The sequence below is a fragment of the Bombyx mori genome, chromosome 24, assembly GCF_030269925.1.
Source record: "Bombyx mori chromosome 24, ASM3026992v2".
Taxonomy (NCBI): Eukaryota; Metazoa; Arthropoda; class Insecta; order Lepidoptera; family Bombycidae; genus Bombyx; species Bombyx mori.
Genome location: NC_085130.1, coordinates 13,497,042 through 13,513,775, shown reverse-complemented (window position 1 = coordinate 13,513,775; position 16,734 = coordinate 13,497,042). Strand labels below are relative to the sequence as shown.

The window sequence follows — 16,734 nt, the reverse complement described above, 5'->3', positions numbered from 1 at the left end:
GATGTTAAGTGGTTACCGAAGCCCAGATACATCTACAACTTTTTACACAAGCTCATTTCATATACAGTCAAAACCGTTTACTGCGACATCGTTTAGAACAACATGTCGGTTATAATAACCTAGAACAAAGGTCCCGGCTGAATGCTATATGACCGCCTAATTAAAAACATTGCTTTATACAACATTGCTAATACCGACATACCTCATAAAAATACCACATTTAACTAATATTTCGGAGAATTAGATCTGTGAGAACGACCGGTCAAGCTGTATTGTAAACAATTTGAATAGGTATCCACATCTGTCTTTAATGGCCATTAAAATCAGGAAAGAAAACAATAGGACTTTGTTTAGTGTCGGGTCTTTTTAAATTCTCAGAGACAAAGAAACAAAACATGTGCATGCAGTTACTGTACCAACTTTGAATGATGTTATAAATTTGTCTTCAATGGCCATTAAAATCAGGAAAGAAAACAATAGGACTTACTTTAGTGTCGGGTCTTTTCAAATTCTCAGAAACAAAACATGTGCATGCAGTTACTGTACCAACTTGGAATGATGTTTTAAAGGACAATGCCCAAAATCAGCACCGCGTTATAATAAAACAGTATAGCCACAACACTACACTCAAAAATAATAAAATATTTTTTAGATTTTCTTAGTTCATTGATGGAAATCGTATGTGGGGCTAACTTTATGTGTTTAATTAGTTATTTATTTACTGATAGATACTGAGTTTATTGTGCTAATTAGACGTGTGCTAATCATGTTCGGAAAAGGATTGAACATAACATCGTTCTTTTGAGTGTCGGAACTAGTTCCAGTAAACATGTTCCAGTAAACATGTAGCTAACAAAACTAGCGAAAGTGGTGAATGTTTTAAAATTCTCTAATTTTGAATTATGATTTTCTAAGAAATGGTCTAAAAACACTTAAGGTTAAGTGCTCGTAGGAATGATGCATGGTCAAGGTCAAAACCCATAGCAAAACATTTTAATTTATTCAACTATGGACTGTAACACGTAGGTCGTAGTGCATAACTTCAATATTCATAAAAATGTAATATGAAAGAGCTCCACACGCAGTTGCATGCACTCGCTCCATCTCACTCCCTCGTATTCGGACCATATTTTGCCTTAGCTCTTTACGTGGACTCGTGTCGGTTCGGGACTCGTACTTTCTCTGGTACTTGGTAATTGTAATAATACTCTCTACTAATTGTAAGTTTGTACACTATTGTGATTGTATTTTCAACGCCAAGACTACCTACACTAAAGAAAAATATTAATAAAGACAAACAATATTTAATCTATAATTTAATTTATATTCTCAATTTGACCACAGACGTCAAGAACAAAAGTTTGACAATAAATAAATAGTATGCACGCGTATGTGTGTCAAATACATGGTAGTTGTGTCATGTTTTCTTTATTGATTTAATGTATCTTTTGTGCATTATTTAAAAAAAATATTAGCCTTATGCACTTCTTCTCTATATTCTCTATAAGTTTTCGTAAAAAGGGATACAAAGTTTTTGCTTCACGTATTAATATATAGATGCTAATATGCATTTCAGACTTCAATCGAGGCTCATTGAAGAGTTGCCGCCCGGTCGCCCACAGGAGAACCCACGGCACCCTAAGAGGGCAAGGGTGCTCCCTCCTAAGGTCGGGAAACACCCAGGGTGTGTATTCTGGTACTTTTAAATATATTTAAGTTTTTTAATAGCAAAACAGTATCTGTAGCTTTATTTTCAGATCGGAGTTCTGGAGACCGGACCTTCCGACTCCGGACCTGGATGCTTCGATGCCATCACCTGCCCTGTAACTATGTTATTCAATAATATAACCTATTTTATAAATAAATAATGGAAAATATACTACAGAAACTAAATTTTTGAGCCATTAAATTAATTAAATTTTTATTCAATAATTATTGGTTAGTTCGAAATCAAAGAAAAACTTGAATTTTTAGATGAGGTGCCTTACTTGATTTTTTTATTTTATTTTGTACTCATTTCTTAAAACAATTTTTTTGTAGATATTTACAATGTGGGCCTGGGAGTAGCCGGGCCAGCACCCCGGTCATGGAGTGGCCGGGGACTAGCGGGGCCAGCACCCCGGTCATGGAGTGGCCGGGGACTAGCGGGGCCAGCACCTTGGCCACCGAGCGGCCCGGGCCTAGCGGGGCCAGCACCTCGGCCACCGAGCGGCCCGGGCCTAACGGGGCCAGCACCTCGGCCACCGAGCGGCCTGTGTAAGTATACATTTTTTACACATGCAAATAAACATATTTTTGTGTTAATTTTTTTATATATGTTATTAAATATTCTTTCTATTTTGTAGTATTCCTTCGTCCTCTCGACCTCCTCGTCCTCTTCGCGAAGACGAAATTATAGCACTGCTGAATTACGGTAAGTACATTATGACATCAACCTTTTTATCAATACTCGCGAAAGTAAAATACCTTTTAAAATCGAAACCATAACAAATAACTATTTTCCTTTCAGGCAGCGAAGAGGACTCTGAGGGAGAGGAGGAAGAAATTCTGCAGCCGTCGCTGGTTCCCCGGGCGACCAGGATGTGGCTGGACGAAGAGGATGAGGAAGTTGAAGAGCAAGCGGAGAGGCTTAATATTAATTTGGAGTGGCCTCAACCTCCTCAACCTCTTCGTCCATCCGCCATCTGCTCCAGTCGACGTCTCACCGACGTCCACATTAGAACCTGTAAATAAGTTCAAATTTGAATGGAGAAATATCTCAATGCCTCAAATAGAACCTCATTTAAGGCGAGAACTTTTCTCCGAAATTATTGGTCCATCGGTTTCTTTCGCGACTCCGTACGATGCATTTATTGCCATATGGGATCGCGAAATTATGCAAGTCATAGTCACGGAAACCAACATTTATGCACAGCAGCTGGCAACGGTCATGTTGGCGAGTGGGACGATCGACCCTCATAGCCGGATTACTCGATGGCAAGATACGAATGTAGACGAACTTTACATATATTTTGCCATCGTTCTGGCTATGGGGGTGGTCGTCAAAAGCCGCATAGAAGATTATTGGCATACTGCTCGGGATATTTTTATACTCCGGGCTTCGCAGCGGAAATGTCATATGACCGTTTTCAGCTGCTGTCCAAATGCCTCCATTTCAACAATAACGAGTATTGCGACATTACAATGTTGACACGACGCCAGGCCAAACTCTACAAAAGAGTTTGACGAAGTGGAAGGGCTGGCTTGATATAAACCAGTTCATTCCTAACAAGGCAGCGACAGTTGGGATCAAAACTTATGAAGTGTGTGAATCGCGGAGTGGTTACCTGTGGCGGTTTGAAGTTCACGCAGGCCATGACATCTCGACTTCACAGGACGATCCACTTTCTGGCACAGTACCAGCTCTCGTGCTCAGACTTTTAAGTGGTCTTGAGCATAAAGGGCACACAATATGGATGGATAATTTTTATAACTCTCCAGCGCTAGCCCGAGAACTTAAGACCCGCGGCTTTGACTGTGTGGGCACACTGCGGACTAACCGACAATTTGTGCCGTACGAATTGACGTCCCTTACAAAAAAGGATATGACAGTCGGTCAAGTGACGGGATGCACCTCGGGAAATGTGGATCTTTTGGTGTGGAAAGATAAAAACCGGGTGGCTTTTATTTCCACATACCATGGTCTCGCATCTGTTAGGTTTGAGGAAAGACCGAAGCCGACTGTCGCTTGCGATTATAACGTTTGTATGGGCGGAGTAGACCGCAAGGAACAGCAGCTTGCAATGTACCCCATAGAGAGAAGAAGGACAAGAGTTTGGTACAAGAAGTTGTTTAGAAGGCTCTTAAACGCTAGTGTCTTGAACTCACACATACTACACCAAGATCATTCATTTTCACATCGTAAGTTCCGGACGGTGTTGATCACTCAATTATTGACTAGTCATAGAAAACGTTCTCCACCTAGCACACAACTCACACCAACACAAGTGCATTGCCCGGCACAATATGACTTGACCAAAAGCGGAAAATCCGACTGCCTTAGGCGAGCATGTGTCGTCTGCTCCAAGCGGACTAATTCATATTGTAGAGCCTGTAACCAGGCAATGTGCACCTACTCCTGCTACGGCATACACCACGCCACACATTGACACTTTTTATACATACACGCCCAGGCACACATACAGGGTATATAGGCACTAGTGTTAAAGATATTTCTATTGCCCTTGTAGCCAGACGAGCATACCTGATAGTGAGTGGTTACCACAAAAAATTGCGACGAGCATACCTGATGGTAAGTGGTTACCGTAAAAAGTTGGTGGTTTGTTATTGTTACCATTCATATTGTTGCACAGTACTAAAAAAATGCTGCATGCGTTGTACTTTTTTTTTTTGTTATTTGCCAGCGTCGTGTCAACAATGGAATTCACAATTATTTATTAAATATATTGGCACATAAATTAAGTATCAATTGGATCATTGTGAGTGTTGGGTTATTGTATTTCACAATTTAATTTATGTGCGATTTTTTAACTGTATGGTATCTAGGTACGATTAATTGCAAGTTACCTAGTTGTTATAATTTTTTTTTAATCACCAAATCACTAAAAAACATGTTTATTTGATCTATCAATCAAATAGGTTCGAAAAAAAAACAAATAATAATGATTATTTTTATTTTGAATAAGTCCATGAAGAAATCCATACTTATTGTTGTCCGCATATAACCGCCAACTGTTTGGTACTGCCCGTCAAAAGGGAAAGGACAAGGGCTGGAAGTATGTCTGGACCAAGGACGGACGAATTAACATTCGTCGTGGTGATGGTACTCCTGCGCTTAGAATCAGAGTTCAGGCCGACTTGAAGAAGCATTTTGGCCCAGATATAGTTTGATAAAAATAAAAATCATTATAACTAGTCAGGTCATAAGTATTGTCACACAGTAAAAACTTTTCTTTTAGAATGCTGGCCACAAAAAAGTTTATTGAATTCGAATTTCGAATTGTTCTTGAAAATAAAAATGTATACTTTTAGAATTTTACTCATTTTTTAAATATGAAGTGGACGCTTAAAGAAGACCGTGTTGCAGTTATTGCGTTGCATCGTTGCGGTTACGCGCCAATTCAAATTTTTAACATAGTGAAAAATTTGAATAGTACCAAAAGATTCGTTTATCGTACCATCAAACGATACAATGAAGACTAGTGTAGATGACAGGTCAAGAAGTGGTCACCCTCGGTCTGTTAGGACTCCAGCAGTGATAAAAGCTGTGAAGGCGCGAATTCAAAGAAATCCCAAACGTAAGCAGAAACTGTTGGCCCTTCAGATGGGGTTAAGCAGAACCACGGTGAAAAGGGTGTTAAATGAAGACTTAGGGCTTCGGGCATATCGAAGAAAAACAGGACATCGTTTGAATGCTCGTCTAATGGACCTGAGACTGAAGAGATGCCGCGCTTTGTTGAAGCGGTATGCGGGAAAAAAATATCGGGAAATTCTTTTTTCGGATGAAAAAATTTTTACCGTAGAAGAGAGCTACAACAAACAAAATGATAAGGTGTACGCACATAGTAGTGAAGAAGCGAGCAACCGTATTCCGCGTGTCCAACGAGGTTATTTTCCATCCTCGCTCATGGTATGGTTGGGAGTTTCTTATTGGGGCTTAACAGAGGTAAATTTTTGTGAGAAAGGTGTAAAAACGAATGCAGTTGTGTATCAAAATACAGTCCTGACGAACCTTGTGGAACCTGTTTCTCATACCATGTTCAATAACAGGCACTGGGTATTCCAACAAGATTCGGCGCCAGCTCATAGAGCGAAGAGCACACAAGACTGGCTGGCGGCGCGTGAAATCGACTTCATCCGGCACGAAGACTGGCCCTCCTCCAGTCCAGATTTGAATCCGTTAAATTACAAGATATGGCAACACTTGGAGGAAAAGGCGTGCTCAAAGCCTCATCCCAATATGGAGTCACTCAAGACATCCTTGATTAAGGCAGCCGCCGATATTGACATGGACCTCGTTCGTGCTGCGATAGACGACTGGCCGCGCAGATTGAAGGCCTGTATTCAAAATCACGGAGGTCATTTTGAATAAACTTTAGTGTCATAAGAATCTATGTTTTGTTAAGTTCATTTTGGTATATGAATGGTTACATAATAGATAAACTTGTTTCAATTATTTTACATTAAACATGTGACAGAATTTATGACCTGACTAGGTATACAATGTTTTTCTTATGTTTAAGTATTGCTTTACTTCAGAAAGTAATACTATGTGCTTTGCTTTTGTTCTACTATTTATAACCATGTCACTATCACTGTTCCAATTTGTTTATTGTTATGGATTGTATTTTCTATTACTTAATATTATCATTATCAATCAATATTACAATTGTTTTTCAAATCATTATAATGTAATGATTTGTGGCTTATCTTTTGAGTTTATTTACGTTAATGATTATACTTCTACTGTACGGAATTATTGTGGTGTTCTCTGGTGTGGGTTGGTGTCGGGATTGAATTTGAAGGACCTGGTACGTATTTATCCTCGATGGGTGTTTGCTGTGATGACTGTTCAGCGAGCCATAGCATTATATTATTTTCTTAATGATTTGGTTGAATTCTGCATTGTGAATTTTAAATTGTGGAGATACATCCTCCTTACTTATGTTGCCCTAATAGTATTTTCCGCTCATTAATGCCAAGACACATGCTCAAGGTAGGTTTTCATAATGCGGGATCACTAAATACAAATCATGATGAGTTTATAGTGGCTCTGATAGATCACGATCTGGACATACTGGCTGTCAATGAGACTTGGCTAAGGCGCGGTGAGGAAAACCGGGCCTCGATTGTTCCCGGTTATCGCTTAAAGCATATACCTAGATCGGACAAAATTAAGAATGGACGCGGTGGTGGGGTGGGTTTCTACGTCAGGCAAGGCATTCCATTTAAGCCCATACAGTTAACTCCCGTACAGGAATCAGTTGAACAGATGTGGTTGAGCTTGGTTGTTAACACTCGGAAAATAGCATTCGGTACGGCGTATAGACCTCCTTGGCAGGACGTTGATGTTTTTCTCGACTCTTTGACTCATACTATTTCTTCTTTGTCAGATTTTGATAGTTTGGTCTTGCTAGGCGATTTTAATGTAAACCTTTTGAACAATAATGACATTAAAACTGATAAAATGAAAGATTTTTTTCACATATGTAGTTTGGACCAACTTATTACAGAGCCAACACATTTTACTGATCATAGTGCAACACTTATTGATATTATCTGTACGCATAATTTGGCTAGTAAATGTGTTCAGGTTGATCGAATTGTTGATCTGAATAGCCATGCTTTCCTGTCTTGTGAGATAAATTGCAGGAGACCTAAAGTGCCAGCAAACATAGTCACTGTTAGGCCGTTCAAGGACATTGATGACTCCCTTTTTGAAAGTGACCTTACTCGAATACGTTGGGATGCAATTTTTAATTCTGAAGACATTAATGTCTGTCTAAATAAATTTAACTCGGTCATATTGACTTTGTTTGATCTGCACGCACCCCTAAAAATAATTAAATGTAAAACATACTCTTATCCTTGGATTACTGACAACATTCGCTTGATGATGAAACTTAGGAATAAAGCTCACAAACGACATGCTGTTAGTGAGACTGAAAGTAGTCTGAATTATTATAAGGACCTTAAGTCGTTGGTGGAAAAACCCCTAGAAAGTGAGAAAAAGGCTTATTTTAATTTTAACATTAACAATAAGATTCATAATCCCTCTATCCTATGGAAAAATTTGAAAACAAATATTTTACCTCCTGTAGACCATGAACTACCATTAATTTTTAACGATGCTAAACAAATTAATGATCATTTTTTGAAAATTCCTAATGTAATCAATTGTTCTTCTATTATATCCAATACTAACTATTTTAACTCTCATCGTTACTCTGATACACAATTTAATCTGTCCGGGGTAAAGTAATGTACTGTATTGCAGATCTTGCAACAACTGAAGTCTGATGCTCTGGGTGTTGATGATATTTCCCTTAAAATGTTGTGTATGACATTGCCCTACAGTCTTACTTCTGTCACCAATTTTGTTAATATGTCAATTAATACATCGATATTTCCTTACACTTGGAAGACTGCTGTGGTTCGTCCTGTTCCTAAGAAACCTAATGCCATGACACTCAGTGACCTCCGACCCATCAGTATATTACCCTGCTTGTCTAAAATTCTAGAGAAAGTAGTATCTTCACAGCTGACGGACTATCTTGAGAAACATAACATATTGCCTGAGTATCATTCCGGATTCCGGAGATCGCGTGGTACTGCAACTGCTCTCTTAGATGTGACGGATAGTATCCTCGCTGCACAGGATCGGGGTATGTGTACGGTTCTGGTACTTCTGGACTTCTCTCGAGCATTCGACAGCTTGAACATTGACCTTCTTCTTGCCAAATTGAGTTTCTACGGCTTAAGTGCGGATACCATTCGTTGGTTCTCAAGTTATCTGACTGAACGATCGCAATTGGTGGAAATTCGTCGCGGTGAGGGTAATGTTCGATCCAACATGGCTAACGTCATTAATGGTGTAGCACAGGGTTCGATCCTGGGCCCTTTGCTATTTATCCTTTACAGCGCAGATATTGTTGGTCATATCAATCATTGTCAGTACCATATATATGCTGATGACATTCAACTGTACATCTCTTTTAAGATGTCCGAGTTTAGAATGGCCATTGAGAAACGTACAGGGGACCTAAATAGAGTGGCGAATTGGTCGGAACAGAACTCACTCTTCTTAAATCCCAGCAAGACTAAATATATTGTGTTTGGAAATGAATCTCGATTGTCTAAGCTTCCATCACAACCTTTCAATGGGTTAAATATTCGAAATGACCCCATTGAGAGAGTATATGAGGTGCGTAACTTGGGCCTACTGATGGACGCAGGTCTCCGGTTTAAGAAGCATGTCACTGAGATGGTCCGCCACTGCTTCTATCGCTTGAAGGTCCTGTACCGCATCCGCAATTATCTCAGTGAAAAACTTCGGATTCAACTCGTTGAGACACTGATTCTCTCGAAACTGAATTATGCGGGCGTGGTATACGGACCAAGATTACTTAATTCAACTGAGCGCATATTACAGAGAGTACAGAATGCATGCATGAGATTTTGCTTTAGCATCCCACCACGATCCCATGTTACGCCGATAATTAATCAAAGCAAAATGTTGAAAATGTTGTTAAAGTTGAGAAGGAAGTTGCATTTTGCTTGTTTATTATTTGGAGTCGTAAAATTGCAAACGCCGAATTATTTGTATCTTAAGTTGACTTATTTAGGAGATGGCGGTAGGCAATCGCGACAACGCTCCCAAGTGCTCGCGACTCCTCGACACTGCTCTGCTGCTTTTAGAGGCAGCTTCCGCTACTTGGCCTCTAAATGTTGGAACAATATTCCTCCACCTATCCGGCACCAGAGAACGCTAAGGTCCTTTAAAACAAATTTAAAAGTATATCTTTTAAATATACAAGAAAAATTCGAAAATATCAAATATAATTACTCCGTACTATAATTAATTGTGCTTTGCAACTGCAATTTTTATTTAATTAATTTAATGATGTCATTTTGTTGTCCTTTTCATAACTATTTTTTGTTTTTATTATTCATGTTCTTTTATTTTTTAATATATTTTACAATGTTGTGTATTGGTCGGTCTGATGCTGGTGTGCGCGTCACTCCGTAGGTGCTGGCGGAAGATCAGCGCCGCAGTACCGATTGTTTCGTTACTGTTAGGCATTGCCCGGGACACCAGGCTAAGTGGCCCCTTGCTGCGTTGTGCTGTGCAGTCAGTGTGTGCCCAAAGTGCGAGTGTCGAATCTAGCGGTGCTGTTTCGGGGTGGAGACATTCCGAGCAGTGAAACGCGGGACCCGGGACCAGGTAAGTGGATCGACACTTCTTTCTTTAAACACCAGTTTAATACGGGTAGGTGTCGACCAGCCTGTGAAAGCTGCGTCGCCGTTTTATTTGGATATAAAACCGATGAACGTTAGCGCCATCGAGTCTGGCCTCCCTGTGTCACTCCCAGTCCTCTCCTACCCCTCGGGGTTAGGCGGGGCGGTCGCTAAACCCGGTAAATTGGTCTAGTTATTAAGGTTTGATGGCGCTGGAACCCCTGTAATACCAGTTTAGCTTAGTTAAAATTTAGAATAGTTTAGATTAGTTCATTCAATATTCAATACAATTTAGATTAAACTTAATTAAATTAAATTAGATTTTTGTAATATAGTACTGTGTAAATAATTGGCGCTGCTGTAGCTTTATAAAATTTTTTTTTCATATCTACCCACTTTTAGCATAATATATTTTTTTTAGCATTTAATTTTACGTAGATAGTAAATTCTGGTATACCGGCCGACCTTCTTAAGTGGTCTCTTATTAGATACAGTTAATTATTTAGTTTTCCTTTTGTTATTTTTGTAGTTTTAGTAGGGTTCTGGTAGGGTGTTCCCGCCATCCTTTTGTTTACAGGTTCTTCAAGTTTTATGAAATTTTGTTTAGGTTATAGTTTATTTTAATTATTATTCTATTTTAATTACTTGGTTGACTGGGTTGCTGCAGGGTGTGGTGTGGCTGACCGGAAGGTGGGGATTTCACGGTCCCGAATATTTTTTTCGGAACCGTCAAATCTGGGACCACCGGTCTGTCGACATACGCTGGGGTAGTCCGTGTTGGCCGGAAAGAGGAATAGATATAATTACATATATATTTACACACATTATACTTCTTATTCATTTATTGATTTATAGTAGCTTAATTAAATGTTGTTTTATAGAATTGGTATTATTAGTATTATCAGTAGTATTATATTTAGTTTTTGAATTCATTTATTATTATTGTATATTATTATAGCGGTGGATACTCACTGACCCCACTATTGTTCCATATCTTTTAATGTACATTTGATTATCATTACCCATAAATAGTTATTAGTCCATTTAAATTAGTCTTTTAATCTTATTATTTAATATTGAATTTAGTTATTCTAATTCAATTTTTGTTTACTGTTACCAATTTATTTTGAATACCGACAACTATATGGTCGGTCGGTAACTAGCAAAAACATTCAGCTTGACCGAATTGATTTCCCTGGGGATCCAATGACCAATTAAGCCTGCTAGACCTTAATATCATGTCTGGGGGAAATTCACCCCCGCTCATCAGCACTCCCGGCCCGTCTCACAAGGGACGACAGGTGATGCCTCAATCAAGCAGATACCAACCAACGCCAGCAGCTCGCATAGGCTCGATGGGACTCGGGACGGACAGTCTGCCCGGGCCTTCGGTCGCGGCCCAGAGGACTCTGAGGATCGAACCGGAGGAAGATAACCTTCCTTCGTTGACCGATCCCTCTGGGCCCTCTCGGCCGCGGAAGAAGGCCAGGTCCGAGTCTGACCGTGGCTCATCGAGCGACAAGGACAAGCGTCCCAGACTAGGCCCTTCCTCCAGATCGGAGGGGGAGGATAGTTCGACCACGTCCTCGGCTCATTCCTCGACAGAATCAGTCACTCCCTCCTTGTCCAGATCTTCGTCCCCCTCTGGGAGTCCAATCCCAGCTAAACCCATTCCGAAACCTAGGGCTCCCGCCAGGACAGGGATAGCCCTAAGGCAACAACGATCCCCTCCTCGTTCTCCCTCCCCAACGCTTTCCCCTATCCCGGTAGACTCAACCCGAGGTGCCCCCGCCCTAAGCGGCACGGCGGATAACCTGGATTCGACCAGGTATATCGACCTCGAGTCTACCAGACCACACGTCCCAAAGCCCAATCCCACACCTTCTACCTCCTACGCTGCCATGGCAGCTAGGCCAGGTGCTCCCACCACCCAGAGGACTTCCCAATCCTCACAAGTCCCTCCCCCGAGGCCGAAGGGTCGTGCCCAGGAGGTACTGCACCGACACCCGCCAATTATGGTGGAGGCCCTTCCAAATTGGTCCCGCCACATGGCGGCCATTAGGGAGCGCCTAGGCCGCGCCCCCTCGGCGCGACCCTTCGGCGCCGGTTTTAGATTTCTGCCGACGTCGGTGGAGGAGTATAGGGCGGTCCAGGCCTACCTGTCGGAGGCCTCTGCCAGGGACGGTGCCATTAAATGGTACTGTTACGCCCTGGCGGAGGAGATGCCTTCGAAGGTGGCGGTCCGGGGCCTCCCTGCCGACACCGACGAGGCAGAAATCGTCAATGCCCTGAAGGAGCTGGGATTCCCGGCTCGATATGCCAGGTGCATTAGGTCCCAGAGAGGGCGTCCGGGCTGCGTGTTTCACGTAGCCCTGGATCACCTCTCGAAGGACGGCCTCGCCCGCTTGTACGCAGTCAACTTACTGCTGTACCTGCCGGGGGTGACGGTTGAAGGATGGCGTCCAACCCGAGGACCTGCGCAGTGTCATCGCTGCCAGGCCTCCTACAACTGTCATCGCGCGGTCCGTTGCGTAAGATGTGCCGGGGAGCACATCGTAGCGGACTGCCCGAGGCCGAGAGACGGCCCATTCTCCTGTGCTAATTGCGGGAAGGACCATTCCGCCGTCGACAGACGGTGTGCGGTCTACCGCAAACGGGCCAGGATGATGGGAGTAACCGTCCCTCCTCCTGCGCCTCAGGCGCCTCGAGCCGGGAGTGCAGCTCTTCCGGCATCTGAACCAGTAGCAAAAAGGAAGGGGAAGGGGAAAGGGAAATCTTCCCAGCCCCCTCCCCCTTCCCACTCCGCTCCGTCTGCTGTGGTGGTGGAGGCGTCGCCATCCGCGTCTACACTGATGGCACAGGCCAACCCGCCACGGCAGACAACCAAATCCAAGCCTACTCCTGTTCCCCGTGGTCGAACTACTGCTGCTCCATTGCCACAACAAACACCTTGCCCGACTAGCGGTCTTACGACAACAAAAAACAGGGAAAAGAATAGACGCAAAAAATTGAAAAAAAAGGCAAGGAAAAAGGAAGAAAAAGCAAGAAGGGGCATACCAGAGCCTATAGTGCCGGATCCCCCATCGAGAAACCATGGAGGTCTCTGAGGCCTCCCCACCAGCCCAATTATTGACAACAAGCCCGCAATTGCCTTCGGCCCATCCGGCCGAAGGTAATATAGATAATTTAAATAGTCAGCCCCCCCTTCCCCCCCGCCCTCAGCGCGAGCGCCGCAGCGGTCGACAGGCCTCTCAGCCTGCCGGCTTTGCTGCATGGCTGCTGGCACTCTGGGAGAACTTGGCCGAGGTGATCTCCGGAGTCATCCGCGAGATCGCCTCCGGCGCTAGCTAGGGGTTCTACCAGTTGATAGCGAGGCTCAATGGCTAGCCAGGAGCTTCGCATCATCTACTGGAACCCCGATGGGATAAGATCCCGAAAAAACGATCTCTTGGTTCTCGCCCAGGAGTACAACCCTGAGGTTCTGCTGCTGGGGGAGACCTTGTTAAAACCTCAGGATGTGTTCAGGATTCCCAACTATTTCATGTACCGACGTGACGAGCTTACCCCTGCCGGGCGGCCGTTCAGGGGCACTGCGGCCCTTGTCAGGCGGGACGTGGTGCATGATCAGTTGGATTTGCTGTCCTTCACATCGACAAGGTCAGTCGGTGTGAGGGTACACACCGCGGGGGGAGATATGCGGATTTATGCCGCGTATAGACCCCCGGGGCCTGAATTCCATCCTGAGGATATAAGACGGGCCCTGAATTACGACAGCCGCCCAGCTCTGCTGGTCGGGGACCTCAACGCGAAGCACGTCGCGTGGGGTTCCCGACTCAACACAGCAGTGGGCAGGCGGCTGTTAGAAGATGCCGATAGGGGCGACTACTCTGTGGTCGGCCCTGATGAACCCACGCACGTCCCTACCGCCGCGCGATACCAGCCCGATGTGCTGGACGTGTGTGTTCATAAGGGGCTACGGTGCCCCGTAACGATCGAGGCACTGTACGACCTGGGTACTCCCCACCTCCCTATCCTGGTGACACTGGGAATGGGGCTTACCCGGGTTGCGACTTCGCCCCTACGACCGAAGGTCGACTGGGAGCTCTTTAAGAGACGACTAGTCGACCTTCCCGTAATTCAGGACCCCAACACCCCTGAGGGGGTCGACGACGCGGCAGTCCGCCTTGTCGACTCCATCAGGGGAGCGATTGACCAGGCGACGACTCTTGTGCCCAGCTGCGGGCCCAGAGGTAGACTCCCGGCCCATCTGAAGGCGATCATTCGCCGGAAGAGGGGCCTGAGGAGGCTCTGGGCGACAACTCGTTGTCCCAGGATCAAGCGCGAGCTTAATGAGTTGGAAGCGGAGTTGGCGGCGAAGATTAGCTCCTTTCGGGGCTATGCGTGGGAGGAACGGATTGAGGAGGCCCGTGAGGATCCCTCTTCCGTGTCCCTCCACCGACTTTGCCGCCAGCTCTCAAATCGGCCTGCCCCGACTTGTCCACTCGTGGACGAGAGGGGCAACCGATGCTTCTCGGCTCAGGCCCGCGCCGATGTCCTGGCCGCAATGCTGGAGCGGCAGTTCGTTCCGAATGACTCTGCACCCTCAGAGGCCGCATTCCACCAATCGGTGGAAGAGAGCGTAGCGAACCTACTCTCCTCCCCGGTGCCACCGTTGGGAGATGATGTTTTCATCACTCCCAGTGAATTGCGCCTCTCCATCAAGCGGATGAAGAGGCGCAAGGCGCCGGGTGAGGACGGTATTCCCTCCCTCGCATTCTTCCACTTCCCTGAAACGGTCGTGTCATACATGACACGGCTGTTCAATTCCATTCTGTCCACAGGACACTTCCCGGGAATTTGGAAATTGGGCAAGGTTATCGCCTTGCCCAAACCCGGCAAGGATAGGAGAAATCCCTCCAGTTACCGTCCGATCACCTTGCTGTCGCATGTGGGCAAGTTGTTCGAGAGGCTGCTGCTGAGAAGGGTGTCGCCGCACATCCTTCCCAGACCCGAGCAGTTCGGGTTTCGCAGCGGTCACTCGACAACGCTGCAATTGGTCCGCGTCATGCATCACTTGGCGGATCGGTCCAACGCGCGCCAGTACACGGCCGCAGTCTTTCTCGATATCGAGAAAGCCTTCGACCGTGTCTGGCATGCGGGACTGATCCACAAGCTGGTGCAGAACACGGACCTCCAGCACGCCTACGTGCGACTGCTGGGGTCGTACCTGGAGGGAAGATCCTTCTTTGTCGCGGTCGAGGGCGCCAAGTCGTCGGTGCGCCCAGTCACGGCCGGAGTTCCGCAGGGAAGCGTCCTGGCCCCACTCCTCTACGCTCTCTACACCAACGACATTCCCACGCTCGAGGGTAACCTCCAAGCGTGGGAAGTAGACGTGAAGTTGGCGCTGTTTGCCGACGACAGCGCCTACTTCTCGTCATCCAACGTCCCCTCTGCGGCCATTTTGAGGATGCAGAGGCTTTTGGATTTATTGCCCCAGTGGCTGGACCGATGGAGGGTCGCGGTCAACGTGGGGAAGACTGCGGCTATCCTCTTCGGTCCGGTCCGCACAACAGTCGTCCCGGGACAGCTCAGTCTCCGTGGCGCTAATGTCGAGTTTAGATCCAGCGTCCGGTACTTGGGGGTCGATATCGACCGGAGTTTGAGGATGACCGCCCACGCCAATAAGGCGTTGGCGGCCGCTCGCTGTGCGAGATTCCTCCTCCGGCCGGTGTTGGCCTCCAGGTTGCCGGTCAGGACTAAGCTCGGCATTTATAAGACGTATGTCCGTTCCCGTATCACGTACGCAGCTGAGGCCTGGTATCACCTCATCCCGCAGGGTATGCGGGCGAGGTTACAGGTCCAGCAAAATCTGGCTCTTCGCACGATAGTCGGAGCAGGGCGTTACGTCAGAAATGACGTAATCGCCCGGGATCTGGATGTGGAGTCGCTCGGGGAGTTCATCCGGAGGCTAGCTCGTAATCTTTACGAGCGGGCCGACGGTGGACCCCACGAGCACCTCCGCAATATAGCTCCCTTGCACGCCAGACCACCTGATGGTCGGGCGCTACCAAGGGAGCTACTGGAACCCCCGGCTATGGTAAGATAGTCGGCTTAATCGGAGTGATATGGGAGTGCTCATAATGAGTGCCCCCATGGGACTGAGCTGTCCACACTCGTCATGTCCCCCCACATCGTTGGGGTGCCCCCTTATGGGGACCCATTTCTCACCACCGTTGGGTGGACCACTCCCCCGTCTGGGGAGTGTTTAATATCGGTCCCTCCCCGCGATGGTCTTCCCCTTTTGGGGAGCCCAGAACGGGTGAGCGCCAAACTAGTGCCGCGGCTCCTCCTCTGGTTTGTAGAGGTGGGGCCGCGGCATGGGGCCGGTGGCGGGCCCCAAGGTTGCTGACTGTTGTCCCTGTATGTATATAGTAGTTTAGTTAGCTTTAGTTTAGTTGTAGTTAGTTGTAGTTAGATAGTAAGGAAAAAAAAAAAAAAAAAAAAATTAGCATTACGAAGCAGAGGACAGCAGCCGGCGCCGGGGAGCGTCGTCCACGGGCATCACTCCTCCTGCATCATCAAGCCCGTCGTATTATATATATGTATGTATTTTTGTCGATGTAGTGTGCCGAAGCACGCTGCGAACAGCCCCCCCCCCCAATCCAGTCTTGCATCCATTTCACCCCTGCCCTGTGTGGCAGGGAGCGTCTGCCCGGGTAGTGGGGTTTACCCCGAGGCCCGCTCCGTGCCCCCGTAAGGGAGTACGACGACCCCGTA

At 45.8% G+C, this 16,734-nt stretch overlaps 2 protein-coding genes and 1 non-coding gene across 3 annotated transcripts; 2 read left to right on the top strand and 1 right to left on the bottom strand.

Moving 5' to 3' along the window:
- Positions 1–1,081: 1,081 nt before the first annotated feature.
- LOC105842734 (uncharacterized) lies at positions 1,082–4,125 on the top strand. The gene is made up of 5 exons (XM_012696991.4): positions 1,082–1,684; positions 1,758–1,823; positions 2,041–2,256; positions 2,346–2,413; positions 2,510–4,125. The coding sequence occupies exons 1-5, from the start codon at positions 1,566–1,568 to the stop codon at positions 2,731–2,733; spliced, it is 693 nt and encodes a 230-aa protein (XP_012552445.3). The 5' UTR covers positions 1,082–1,565; the 3' UTR covers positions 2,734–4,125.
- On the bottom strand, positions 3,611–3,701 carry Mir2731-2 (microRNA mir-2731-2). The gene has a single exon (NR_107289.1). It is a non-coding gene; the product is annotated as a microRNA mir-2731-2 (primary transcript).
- Positions 4,126–11,195: 7,070 nt separating the features above from the next.
- On the top strand, positions 11,196–13,064 carry LOC119630229 (putative uncharacterized protein DDB_G0290521). The gene is made up of 3 exons (XM_062675849.1): positions 11,196–11,948; positions 12,180–12,364; positions 12,590–13,064. Exons 1-3 carry the CDS (start codon positions 11,196–11,198, stop codon positions 13,062–13,064), a joined length of 1,413 nt encoding a protein of 470 aa, XP_062531833.1.
- Positions 13,065–16,734: the final 3,670 nt, after the last annotated feature.